This window comes from Anas acuta, chromosome 23 (assembly GCF_963932015.1).
Source record: "Anas acuta chromosome 23, bAnaAcu1.1, whole genome shotgun sequence".
In the NCBI taxonomy this organism is placed as follows: domain Eukaryota; kingdom Metazoa; phylum Chordata; class Aves; order Anseriformes; family Anatidae; genus Anas; species Anas acuta.
In genome coordinates, this window is record NC_089001.1 from 923,058 (window position 1) to 935,773 (window position 12,716).

The 12,716-nt window shown below is 64.2% G+C and overlaps 2 protein-coding genes across 3 annotated transcripts; one reads left to right on the top strand and one right to left on the bottom strand.

The window, feature by feature from the left end:
• The first annotated feature begins 355 nt into the window (after positions 1-355).
• On the top strand, positions 356-6,106 carry SMIM35 (small integral membrane protein 35). Its single transcript, XM_068659299.1, has 5 exons — positions 356-709; positions 1,743-1,890; positions 3,902-4,018; positions 4,271-4,304; positions 4,505-6,106. The coding sequence occupies exons 2-5, from the start codon at positions 1,875-1,877 to the stop codon at positions 4,608-4,610; spliced, it is 273 nt and encodes a 90-aa protein (XP_068515400.1). The 5' UTR covers positions 356-709; positions 1,743-1,874; the 3' UTR covers positions 4,611-6,106.
• Positions 6,107-7,871: 1,765 nt separating this feature from the next.
• On the bottom strand, positions 7,872-12,280 carry IL10RA (interleukin 10 receptor subunit alpha). 2 transcript variants are annotated; one of them, XM_068659265.1, is made up of 8 exons: positions 12,131-12,280; positions 11,676-11,994; positions 10,802-10,922; positions 10,514-10,692; positions 10,129-10,295; positions 9,601-9,751; positions 9,327-9,451; positions 7,872-9,225 (listed from the first exon to the last, which is right to left on the bottom strand). In XM_068659265.1, exons 2-8 carry the CDS (start codon positions 11,740-11,742, stop codon positions 8,242-8,244), a joined length of 1,794 nt encoding a protein of 597 aa, XP_068515366.1. In that variant the 5' UTR covers positions 11,743-11,994; positions 12,131-12,280; the 3' UTR covers positions 7,872-8,241. The 2 variants fall into 2 exon arrangements, with proteins under 2 accessions (XP_068515366.1, XP_068515365.1); XM_068659264.1 differs by having other exon boundaries at positions 11,676-12,236.
• Between the last annotated feature and the right edge of the window lie 436 nt (positions 12,281-12,716).

Sequence of the window (12,716 nt, forward strand, 5' to 3'; positions counted from 1 at the left end):
AGTTACTGAGTGAGCCGACCGACAGAGCAGGATTTTTTCGTGCCCCTCTCCCGATGATGAGAGGAACCACAGCCTCCCCGCTCTTTGTCCAGCTCTTCCGCATTGTGCTGGGCTGTTTTAAATACAGATTGTTGTAGGTGGAGGAGGAAAGGAGGCGAGGCGATGCGTGAGGTTACCGGGCCGCCGCGTGCCCCTGCCTCTAAGGTCACTCGGTCTGCCTGTGCCTGCAGCACCAGCGACGTGGGGAGCAAAGCGAGAGGTGCTGGGGAGGTGACCCATGGGTGCGGGCAGGCTCTGGCCCCATGGGTGCTGCTGCTGCTGCCCCGGGCTGGCTGCAGGACCCCGGTGAGCTGGATGTTGCAGAGGTTGCTGGTGGCCTCTCCAAAGAGAGGGCTGGGGTCAGGGAGGCTGCAGCTCGCTCTCTGGCCCCACTCCTGGCCTGGTGCAGGCTCCTGCTGGAAGCGGTGGGTGTGCAGGGCTTGCCGAGCAGCTGCTTGCCTTCTCCTTTTGTAACCGAGCTTTCCCAACAGCCGGAGAGCTGCTGCCAGCTGCGAGCACTGTGCCAGCAGGAGGGCTGCGGAGCATCACGTCCCTGCAGCTCCTGGCCCCGGGACGTGTCCCCTCCCCGTGCCAGGTCCCCGGTGCAGCCCGGACCCTGCCTGCCCTGGGGACTGTTCGCCTGAGCAGGGATCCTGGCATCCTCCTGCAGGTAAGGGGTGCTGCTCCCGTGCTCTCTGAGGGGGATCTGGCCCCCTTTGGGTGTGTGGGGTGGTGGGGGCAGGGGGTGTGTGGTGCTGGGGTGGGAGCTGAGGGCTTGTGGGCTGGTTTTGGGGCTGTGCACGGTGGTGGGAATCGGGGCAGAGCTCACGTCTGTGCCACGGCAGGCCCTGGCTGGGCTGGTGGAGGCAGAGAGTGGCTGGGGGGTTTTAGGGGGCAGCAGGGTGGAGTGAACTCTCCGGCGCACCCCGGGCCACTGCCCATTTTCAGGGACCAAACTGTCACTTAGAAGCCCAAGCAGCCCAAGCGGTGGGTGCTGCCAGGACAGCAGGGATGGGGCAGAGGCTCAGCCCCAGGTGCAGAGCTGCAGCCCCATAGGGACCCTCTCGCAGCATGGGGCAGACCCCAAGAGCATCCCGGTGCCCAGCGCTGTCCCCCTGCCCCAGAGCAGCCGTGGGGCAGGAGGTGGCAGCGCAGGGAGCGGCTCTTCCTCTTCTGAGGTTAGGCGAAGGCTTTGAGGAAGGAGCTGAGGTTTGCAGATGTTATGTCACAGCCCCGAGCGCCTGCAGGGCTTTGCTTCCTGGAGCACGGCTGCTTCCCAGCCCCAGCCATGCTCACCTGGCCTCTTCCCTGCGAGCCTCGGGGTGACACAGGACACGTCTGGGGTCAGGCAGGGGCCGGGCAGGGCTGGCCCAAGGCTCTGCGGGGCTCCTTGGGTGCCTCTGAGGCCTTGGGTCTGCAGCACCTCGTCCCCAATGCCTCCCCATCCTGCCCAGGAATCACCCCACAGTCCTGGTGCCGATGGGGACGCTGCTGGGGGGGGATCTTTGTCCCTCGGGCTCCCCGCGGTGACAGCAGGGACCCGATCCTGTCCTCAGCAGGAGCACAGAGCCGCCTGCGTGGGCACGCATCGCCCCCAGCCCCGCAGGGAGGTGAGGCCGGGTGGGGGCACAGCCAAAAAGCCTCATCCCTGGTGCGAGGGCGCTGCCTGCCAGGGCTGCTCTGCTTTCTCCCCTGGGAACCAGTCGAGCCGGCGGGCGAGGAGCGGTGAGGTGGCAGTGTCACCGGGCCAGGAGGGGACAGGCAGGACGCGCCAGGCTCTGCTGCAGCAGCTCCCAGCACAGGCAGCCTCCAGCAGCTCTGTCGGGCAGCGGGGGATGGACCCCGGGGCAGGTAAGCAGACGGCACTTTTCTCCCCATGCTGAGCGGAGGTGGAGATGTTTTACAGCACGAGCAGGGGCTTGGGGACCTTCCCCTGCCCTCTGCTCTCCCTGGGGTCGGGGTGTTGAGGTCTGGCTGTTCCCCTGGCTGTGCCACGGTGCGGTGCTGCCGCTGCTGGGTGCACGGAGGTCAGGGCAGGGAGCACCTCCCGGGCAGAGGGCAGAGGCCGGGCACGGAGCCGGGCACGGAGCACGCCCTCGTCCTCCCAGCAGCAGCAGGCGTGGGGAGAGGGCAGTTTCGGCAGCCGGCTGATTCAGGGAGCCGATTGCACCACGCTCATCCTGCCCCGCAGCTCCCGCTGAGTCACTCCAGGAGCAGACTCCCTGCCCTCAGAGCCCTGCTGGGGTCCCGGGGCTCCTGGCTCGCCCCCGGCCCAGCAGGAGGAGGACATCCAGGGGCTGCCCCGTGTCCTGCAGCCTGCCGGGACGCTGCAGCAGGAGGACAGGGCAGGCTGGTCCTGCTCGACTGCTGCGCGCCCCGAGGGCTGGCGGCACGATGCGCTGCTGCTCCCCGCGGCTGCCGCATCCCATCAGGTGGAGCTGGGACATCGCTCGCTGTGTAAACACCGTGACCACAGGGGAAATGTTCTCACCCCACCGGCATCTGCCTAAATTTAGCTGCTCTTAGCTCATCCCTTTCCGCTGGCTCACTCCTGACGCTGCAAGGCGCAGCGCCCTGTCCCCATGCAGGGCACCTGCCCCGAGCCCCCCCTCGATGAGCAGCACCGTGGGGCTGTCCCCATGCCAGGGAGGTGGCCAAATCCTGCTGTCCCCCCCTGGGCACGGCAGCCAGAGCAGCCTCCAGAGCTGTGCCTGCACTCGGTAATGGTGGCACTGGGCAGCGAGCACCTTCTGTACCGCGACCTTCCAATATCTGAGGGGACCCACAGGAAAAATGGGGAGGGTCTCTTAATTGGGGAGTGGGGTAATAGGGACAGGGGGATGGTTTTATGCTGCAAGGGGGTAGATCTAGGTATTAGGAAGGGATTCTTTACTGTATTTAGATATTAGGAAGGGATTCTTTACTCTGCGGGTGGGGAGGCGCTGGCACAGGCTGCCCGGAGGAGCTGTGGGTGCCCCATCCCTGGAATTGTTCTGGAGGGGTTTGGGGACAGCCTGGGCTGCTGGGAGGGGTCCCTGCCCATGGCAGGGGGTGGAACACGATGCTCTGAGGTTTCTCCTAACCCAAACCCCCCCTCCCGACCCCCAGAGGTGTGGGGATGCCGGGGTGCCCGTGGGACCACACTCATCTGGAGCCCTCTGGGACAGCGAGGAAGGCTCCGTGAGGGCACTTGGGCAGGGATTTGGGGGAGCAGGGGCCGGGACACCCCCCCTCGAGGAGCTGGGGTGGGCAGCATCCCCCCGCGGATGTTCGCGGCCCCCTGCCCGCGGGGACAGCCGCGTCCTCTGGGGGGAGCTGCGCGGCCGAGAACCGGCACGGTGCTGGGGGGGAGCAGCCCTGCGCCCCCCGGCAGCGCCTCCTTTGTGCCCAAAACCAGGGGAGAGGTGCGGGGCCGAGCCCCCCCGGACAAGGGCTTCACGCCAGAGCAGCGAGGGTGGGAGCGGGGTGGGGATGCGCCACGGTGCCGGCCCCATAACGCAGGGTTTTGGGGCCAAAATGCGCTCGGGGGCTCAGCGAGGTCCTGGCGGGGCCGGAACAGGAGCAGACGTGCTGCTGGGGAGCGTGGGCTCCTGCTTACGGCCTCTCCATCCTGTCTGGTCACCCACACTCCCCCCTGGGCTCCCTTCCCAGCTCGGGGCAGCAGAGGATGCGGTGGTAGGAGCAGGTCACCGCACGGGGCTCTGGGGGAAGCCAGCTGCTCCGTGTCTCCGTGTCCAAAGCTTGAGAGCCTCGGGGAGCCCCTGAGCCTCGGGGATGGATGGCACAGCCCCACGGCTGCCCCGTTTTCCTCAGGTGATGTTCGTAAGGCGTTTGCAGAGCCCCCTCTCCCTCTGGTTTGCAGGGCAGGAGCCCATCAGTGTGCTCGGGCTCATCCTGGGCCTGGGGCTGGCCCTGCTGATCCTGGTGCTGTTTGGCTACGCCTTCGTCCGGTGCTACCAGCAGGGCCGGTGCTGGAGCCGTGAGTACAAGGAAAGGGGCTGCAGTGCCTGGGGAGTGGGAGCACATCATGTCGGTCCCCAAAATCCACACGTGGGGTGGCTCTGGGGCAAGGCTGGGGGATGCAGAGGCCAAGGAGGGATTTGGAGATGTCCTGGTGCTGCTGCTTGTCCTGTCCCTGCCCTGCACCGCAGCACCAGGTGAAGGCGAGTGCCCAGCCACGTGGCTGAGCACCGCAGGGCCCTCTGACAGCTTCTGCTTCTCTCCACCCCAGGGCCTGACTTCGTCTTCAACCTCTACCACAGCCGGTAAGTGCGGCCACGTGGGGCACAGCCCCGGGGACCCGGGGCTCACGGGGTGCCCCCTGCACGGAGCTGCAATGCTCACCCTAACCCACCGAGTGGGATACGGGCTTGGCAGTGCCTCCCCGGGATGATGATGCCCTGGGGACCCCCCAGCTGCCCGAGGAGGCTCCGGCAGCCCCCTGATGCCTCTCCCTTCCCTGCAGCGGGCTGAGGTCGGTGGCGGTGGAGCTGGCACCACCGTTCAGCATCAGCGGCTTGCTGAGCGAGGCGGGGGGCGGCTACGTGCGCTTCCAAGAGCAGAGGCTCTGAGGCTGGCGAGCAGGTAGGGCACAGCCCCGCTCCCCACGCATGTCCCCAGCCACTTGTGGCCCCCCTGCAGCACCGTGGCCCCATGGCTGCCCTGCAGAGCCCACCCGCAGCATGCATGGGGCCGTGTGGCCAGCGGCGTTTGGGTGCTGGGTGAGAAACGCTGCGCCCCACTGCCTCCTTCCCCTCTTGTAGTCCCAGCTGTGGCTTTCCCTGGGACAGTCCCAAGGTTTTTCCTCCAAAAGTCCTCCCTGAGCCTGTGGGGCATCAGGGGGTTTCCCTGGGCTCTGGTTTTATTTCTCTCCTTGCAGGCTTTGGCCCGTGCCGCAGCGCTCTGCTGCCTGTGCAGCGAGCTCCCTGTGCTGCTGCGGGGCGATGGGGGGGTTCCCTGGCTGCCCTCTCCCACAGCTTTTGGGATTAGCAGGGTGCCCTCAGGGTGCAGCTGGGTGCTTTGGGCTCTCATTGTGCCATCCCTGGCTGGGACAGCCCTGCAATGCTGTCCCTGTACCCTGTGGGACTTTGAACGGGCTCGTGGCTGGGGGCAAAGGGGTCCGGGGCTGCAGCACGTGTGCTCCCCATGCCAGCGCGGCCCTGGCTACTTCCCCCCTGCTGTCTCATCCCCACTGCCAGCGACCACAGAAAGAGCAACCAAAAGCAGCCGTGGGGGAGTTCCTCTGTTCTCAGTTCTTCAAAAAACTGCCCCCAGATATGCTGGATTTCTACCAAAATTGGAACAGAGCAGTTTCTGTTCTACAGAGCTTCTTCATCTGCTCCCTGCAGCTGCGGTCCCCTCCCCGGCCATGGGGAGAGCTGCAAGGTGCCAGCTGCTCTCCTGGGGCTGGGGCATGGGCTCGGCCTCCCCTCGCTTGAAGTGGAGAAAACAGGGCTCTGCTTCACCCCGAGCACCCAAAGAGAAGCAAATTGTCCTCACAGTCCCCATGGCTCAGACATCCCAGCGCTCAGGCCCAGGCGGAGCAGGGCTGCAGAAGGGCGAGGAACTGCAGAGCCCGGTGCCGCAGAAAGGGCTGGCTTTGTGCAATAGGGGAAAACGCACAAGGAAATGAGACTGCTTCGCGTTTCCCTCAGCCAAATATCTGAGCCAATGTGGAAATTTCTGCCATCTGCACTGACCCTGTGAGCGAACACGTCAGAAAGCCCCTGTGGGTTGCCTTGTGGCTTTCTGGTGTGGCTCACATGGGGCGCAGCAGCCTGGCACCGGGGGGCTCGGGCGCAGCAGGACAGGTCCCTGGGGCTGTATGGGACAGCTCTGGGCCGTGCCAGAGCACCCTGCACACCGTGAGCCCACTGTGGGATGGGGATCAGTGCCCATGGCCTGGTGGCATCTTGGTAAGAAGGGGCCAGGACACCTTGCTCTGTCCCACCGTGCGTGTGCTGCGTGCCCATGTCCTCGTAGCCCCCGTTGTGTGGGCACGCATCCAGCCGGGTGCCCAGGGGGTGCCCAGCACAGCACCCTGTGCCAACATGCTCTGCAACCCTCATGGGAAGCGTTTCTGAATGTTTTTTTATGAATCATTTTCCTGGAAGGACAAGGAGAGTAGAGAAACTCCGGGGACCGTGTGGCTGCACGTAGGGAAACCAACGAGAGCTGTGTGGGGAGCCCCAGCCTGCACCCCGGCGTGAGAGGGGCTGGGACAGGGGGTAAGGGGACCAAAACCACAGGGGATGAGGTCATGAGTGGGAAGAAAGTGGCCTGGAGGGGCCGAGGGGTGGCTGTGGGAGCCTGGGGGCAGCTCAGCTCTGCCCTTCCCCTGGGTGAGAGCTGAGCAGGGCACGGCTCCGCACAGCACCAGGAATGGGGCTGCACGAGATGGCCGTGCCTCCCCTCTGTCCTGGGGCACGGATCCCGGTCTCTTGCTGCTTGTGCCATGGGCAGCAGGCGGTGGGATGGGTGGACACGTCCTGGGCAGACCCCTCAGCCTTTCCCCTCGCCTCTCCTCCCCCAGGCTGCTCCTCGCAGGGTTTGTTCCCGTGAGGTGCCGGTGGCTTTGTGCCATTGCAAACGCTCTGGAAATGTTTGCGTGGGGAGGAAAGGTGCTTTCTCAGGTGCAGCCCCCACCCCCGGGCCGAGGTGCTGCGCCACACGCTGCATGGAGCAGGGGAGGGAGGAAAAAACCTCCTGCAGAGGGATTCGGAGAAGAACATCCTCTGCGTGTCGGGCTGTGACTTCAGCAAGGAAAATGTGAGTGCCCGGAGCTTTCACACTCAGCAGGACCAACGTGCTCTCAGCGACCAAAGCCGAGGTGTGTGGGTTTCTGGCAAGCTCATCCATCTCACTGAAAGGAGAGCCCCAGCCGCTCACCAGGGGGGGATTGCTGCGTCCCTCGGCCGCTGGGTGCTGCCAGCTGGAGCCTCTCACGGCGAGCAGGAACCGGCAGCACCCGGCGCAGCCTGGATCCGGCCACAGGGCTTGACGTCAGGAGTGTAAAAAAAGTCACGCCGAGTTCTGATGACTACGTTTTTCAGAGGAAGTCGAAGAAGAAAAAAAAAAAAAAAAAGGAAAGAAAAAAAGCAAAAACCCCAACCCCAAAATACCTCAAGGAAAATAACGTGGAAATGGGAGGAGGAGTGGACGAGGGTGCGGGGGGGTGGCAGCGTCTGGTCCCTGCAGTGGGTGGCAGAGCTGCCCGGGCAGCAGGAGCGCATCTCAGGGGCGATGAGCACCAGGCACAGAAGGAAGCAGCAGGGCATCAGCACTGCTCTGACTGCGGTGAGTCAGGTTTTCACCTGGAAAAAGTACTCCGAGCTGGGTTCACATCGCCACGAGGGACTATCCCGCAGTGAGCTTTCTGGGAAACGAGGTGTCTTTGGAAAAACTTTCCGGTGACCTGGCAGTAGGTGAAGGTAGCCTGCGGTAAGTCCCCCCCATTTCGCACTTGTTTCCACTCTCACAGAGAAGCTGTTCCCACACACACACACAAATTCTAGGCTTGCTCTACCCTACCTTGGAGGTGGTCCTGCCTTCTCCTGCCTCTCCCCTGCACCACGCCCCCTGTAAAAGCACCACAAGGTGCTCAGGGCCCTGTTTTGCTGCAGCTTCCAGGGCAGCACACTCCTTTGGGAAAGCTGCCCTGGTCCTCGGAGGGGTGTGAAGCTCCAGCTGGGCCGGCTTTGCTCGCCTTTGCCTAGTTCTGGTGTGAAAACACTGCCCTGTGCAAGGCAAAACACGCTGCCCTTGTCCGCTGGGGGAGGATGCCACCTGAAGGCAGAAAGCCTTAGAAGGGGACGCACGACGAACAGAGCAAATAACCAACACTTCTTCCCTTCTCTATTTACAACTTAAATAGAATAAATAACATCTGTACGAGAAGTGGCCGGACAGTGAGCACAGAGCCGTGCGGGGCTGCCCTGGCTGGGCTCAGGTGACAGAGGGGCAGACGGAGCCCCTGCAGCACAGCCTGTCCCCGTGTCCCCTTAGTGTCACCTGGGGCTGGCTGGGAGGGCGCACGGGGGCTGCGCCTTGCTGGGAAACAGCCCCAGAAGGAGCAGAAGCGGCGGTCCCGAGGGAGTCCGTGCCGGAGCGTCGACATTCAGGGGTCAGCGGTAGCTTATCGGAGTAGCTGCTCCCGAGGGGCAGTGCTGGAGGAGGTAGATGGGCCGGGGCTGGTGGCACGGCTCACAGGCGGCTGTCCTTGCTGCCCCCGTCCAGCACGCTCAGGGGGTCGATCTGCAGCGTGAGCCAGTCGTTGGTGCCGAGGCTGGAGGTGACCAGCGTCCCCAGGAGGTCAGTGTTGAAGATGCTCGGGTCGAAGGGGATCTTCAGGAGTTCAGGGCTGGCTTTGGAGGCCGGGGAAATAACTGGAGCCCCATAGCTCAGCAGAGAGGGGGCTTGGGGCCCCAGCTGGCTGCAGCAGTCCCAGGCAGGGGGCTCCTGAGGTGTCCCCGGGGCTGCAAGGTCCAGTGCATGGCTGCGGGGGGGCTGGGGAGAGGACTGCTTCAGGTACCCTTTGGCCACAGCCAGCTCGGAGCAGTCCACGTCCAGCACAACGTCGGTGCCAACCGGGCCCCATGGGGATCCTGCACATCCCGAGGGGGGCACCCCATGGCTCTGCTCCTGCCTTGGCTCCACCGTGCCCTTGGACTGCTGCAGGTACCCACGAAACTCCACCTCTTGCGGGCTGTCCTGCCCCGCAGCGGGGCCAAGGCTGGGCTCGCCTCCGTGCCCAGCATCCACGAGGCAGCTGGCGGGGTGCTGGAGGCTGCTCTCCAGGCTCATGCCACTGTCATTGCCCACGGGCAGCTGCTGCTTGTAGCCCTGGCCCTCGGGGTGGCTCAGCTTGGAGGAGGAAGAGGAGGAGGAGGAGGAAGAAGAGGACGAGGAGGACGAGGAGGTGTGCAGGCAGATGCCGCTGTCAGTGCTGGTGCAGCTGCAGTCCCTGCTCCCCGCCAGCCCCAGGAGCTGTGTCCAGCCCTCGGGCCATGCCAGCAGCTCGCTGCCCGTGTCCAGGGGGGGCTGGGCTGTGCCGGTGCTGCTGGGGGCGCCAGGCTGCTGGGGCTCCTTGTGGCACAGGAACAGCTGCTGGACGGGGTCTGCGTCCGTGATCCCCGAGGACAAGTACTCCTGCTCCACCCAGAGCGAGCTCTGCTTTATGAAATTCTTCTGCAAGGGAGAGAAAAGAGGGGAGTTAGCTTCACTTTGTCCCTGCTCCCAACCACTGCCCAAGCCAGCACAAAGGGTGCCTGCGTGCCCGGCTGCCTTACCAGGACGGCCGGCGGCCTCACAGATTTCCTTATGTACATGCAGGCCAGCACAGCCCCCAGGAAGCACGAAAGGAAGAGGATGATCAGGGTGGTGCTGACGATGTTCAAAACGAGCTCTGCGCTCCCTGCAAGAGAAGCCGTGCCTCGGTGAGCTGGGAACCACGGTGTCTGCGGCTCACATCGCCCTGCGGTGGGCACAGACCCCTTCCCCGGGGCTGGGGGCTGAGGGGGATCAGTGTCCCGCCAGGCACCCGTCCCCTGCTCCCCCACGTACTGTGTCTCTTGCCGATGCTGACGCACTGCTCGGGGGTGCGCACGGCGCGGCTGGCCCGGCTGGCCACCTCGGGCTCCACGCTGACGCAGTACTCGGTGTCCCAGACGAGGTCGGGGATGTGGAACTCCGAGCTGGTCTCCAGCAATTCGTACTGCAACGAGAGAGCGGGCTGGTACCCGGGAGCTCCCGTGGCACGGCTGGGGCTGGGGCTCTCCTCCCTCCTCCTCCATCCCCTGGGCAAGGTCCCTCAGCAAAGCTGCTGATAGCAGCTAGACCCCAAACCCCCATGAGAACCAGAGGACCCACTACGGTAAAACATTCAGAGGTAAAACACATCTCTACACGTTTACATACATCTATGGTAAAACGTAGCTGTAATTTCTGGCTCAATATTGGAATTTATGGAGGACTCTACAAAATAAATCAAACTTTTAAAAGTCTTCCAACTTGAGCTGCACCGCATGGGAGGGAGGGTCCCCACGCTCGCCTGCAGGCTGAGGACCGCAGGGGAGCAGCAGCTCATCTCACCGTGAAGTTGTCCTGCGTCCTCCTGACGTACACCTTGTAGCGCCTGGCGTGCCTCTGTATGTCCTCGTAGCGAACGGTGCGGTTCCCCACCCTGAACAACATCTGCAGCTGCATGTGGATGCTGTTGCCCAGCACGGAGAGGCTCTGGCCTGACAGACGCAGGCTGGCTGGAGACGAGGGATTTTAAAGAGCGGGTCAGGGTTGTCTCCTGTCTGCTGCTCTCAGAGCTCCTGCACAGCCTGGTGCTGCTGTGCTGCCAGCCACCCTGAGCTTTGCCCCTTCCCAACCCACCCCACGGACCAGCTGCCCTCCAGGAAGCCACAAGGACATTGCCCCCATGCTCTCATCTCTCCCAAAGCAGGCTGGCCCTGTGCCCTCCACCTACCTTCCCCAGGGGAGAAAGAGCTGCTCCTCTGCCACGGGGACGTGCGGTTCCCGGACACGGCTCGCACCCGTGAAAAGTAGCGCCGCTCGGGGTCCAGGGTGTAGTACGTGAGGTCGCAGGTGAGCTCCTGGATCCTCATGCAGTTTGGGATGGCCATCCAGGAGGAATTGGTGCCGTAGCTGCCGGGAGAAGGGCCTGGGGTGAGCGTGGTGCTGGCGTGGTGCTGGCTACTGCCGCCGGTACCGATCCTGGGCAGACAACCCCCGTGTCCCAGGTCACCCTACTCACACTCTGTGCTCCACTTCGTAGCTGACATTGCTGGGGGCGTCGTGTCCCGGCTCCCACCGCAGCAGGTGATACGCCAGCTCCGTGTCATAGCGTACGGCCCTGGGTTTCGGCAGCATCTCACCTGCAGGACCGATGGCATCAGGCGAGGCTGCCCCGAGGGCTCCCGGCCGGGGCCACCTCGACCCTGGGTGTCCACCCAGCCCCCGAAATGCTGCAGGCTCAGGCCCAGGCAGGGGTTTGCCCATTTCTGTCCCACACTTCAGCATTTGCTCATCCCCCCTCTTTCTCTTCCCCTCCTGCAGCCGAGAGCACCTCGGGGCTTTCCTCGCCCCAGAGAGGAGCCCCCTGACCGCTGCCTGCCACCACGCTCTGTTTGGATTCAGCCTTCCTGTTTTGCTCATCTACTGGCTGGAAAAAAAAATAGACTTTTTCACACCTCCTGCCTGAATTTCAGTATTGTCACCTGGCAGCAAAACACCGCTCGATAACATCTGTCACCCTCTCTCTGCTCGCTTCCTCAGCAGCCGCCGTCTGCCAGCAAACAGCCAGGCGCCCGCAGAGCGCACGTTAACAGCCCCGCGGCTGAACGGGTGGCAATAATCAATGAGGCTGCTGCTGGAGCACTAACGAAGGCTTCAGGCTCATAAATCAGGAAAAGAAAAGGCGAGGGCCAAGCAGGGTCCCTGGGTGGAAGGCGGCTGTGGGTGCTGACGTCCCCAAATCACACCCGCTCCGCAGGTCCCTATCGCAGCATCTCCCCCCACCACCCACCCCCGTGCCCTGCCATGTCTCAGTCCCCATTGCCACGGGCTCGGGGCGGGGGGCATGGAGTGGCCCCCGGGAGCGTGGGGCTCGGGGTTTTTTGGGAACTCACCGTGTGTCGGCCAGGCGAGGAGCAGGGCCATGCACAGGGCCAGGGCTGCGGTGGCGCAGGGGGCCATGCCGGCTCCGCATCCTCCGTGGGTGCTGTGCTGGTGAGCGGGGTGCTGAGCTCTGTTCTGGCAGGCTGCGAGCGCTTGTTTTTCCCCCGGAGGCTGGCTCAGTGACGTCTTGGAGGCGTTAGCGCAGTGGGAGGAAAGTCAGAGCGCAGCGACTTCCACTTTTCTTCACTGTCCTCCCACTCAGGCACCGCGAGCCTGCAGCCCAGGCTGGGCATTTCCTGCCCCCAGCCCCGAGGAGCAGGGCTCGCAGGGCTTTTCCGAAGAAAACAGCACAGCACCAAGAAAGGGAAAACAGGAGTGCATCATGTGCCTGCCTCTGCCTCCTTGGTATTAAATTAGAGCTGCAAAGCAGAGCCCAGAGGGCAGGCATCGTGCCCAGGGGTCTTACCAAGCGCAGTAACAGCCCTGTGGGGTCCCCTGGGCCAAGTCCTGGCCCCACAGCAGCCGAAGCCGGCCAGGTCCCAGCTCAGAGCTGCTGTCCCCAGGAGCTGGCCCTCACTTTCCCCTCCCCTGGGCTCAGCCCCTGCCCTCCTGTTTCGTTTTGCCCACTTCTGGGGCTGGGGGACAGCCCCGTGGCCGCTGTGTGTCCTGGAAACGCCTACGTGTGGTGGCCAGGGCATGGCCGGCTTTCAGGCCCTTGAACTGTCCCCGGGGCCCCATCAGCTGTCAGCCACGGCCCCATCCACCCGTGACACTGCAGGGCCCCGAGGCCGTGTCCTGCCGGCTGGTGACCCTCGGGGGTCAGGAGCTGGGCCGGCTGCTTGGCCACAAGCCCTCGGCTTTGCCTCCTGGCAGGCAGTACAAGGGCCTGAGGGCTGGCCTGGGGCCTGCGCGAACCCAGGGGCCCTCCTGTGCCGGGAGTGCTCTGCCTTGTGGAGAGGAATTTCCCGCTGGGGGATAAGTGGAAAGGACAGAGAGAAACAGAGCGAGAGAAACTGAGAGCACCGCGGCCACCACGGCAAAGTGCAGAGCTG

Coding starts and splice junctions, on each gene's coding strand:
- SMIM35 (XM_068659299.1), top strand. Junction 4,019..4,270: donor GCAGGGCCGGTGCTGGAGCC/GTGAGTACAAGG, acceptor TCTCCACCCCAG/GGCCTGACTTCGTCTTCAAC. Junction 4,305..4,504: donor TTCAACCTCTACCACAGCCG/GTAAGTGCGGCC, acceptor CCTTCCCTGCAG/CGGGCTGAGGTCGGTGGCGG.
- IL10RA (XM_068659265.1), bottom strand. CDS start 11,742: ATGGCCCCCTGCGCCACCGCAGCCCTGGCCCTGTGCATGGCCCTGCTC. Junction 10,923..11,675: donor CCTCGCCTGGCCGACACACG/GTGAGTTCCCAA, acceptor TCGGTCCTGCAG/GTGAGATGCTGCCGAAACCC. Junction 10,693..10,801: donor TACGAAGTGGAGCACAGAGT/GTGAGTAGGGTG, acceptor TTCTCCCGGCAG/CTACGGCACCAATTCCTCCT.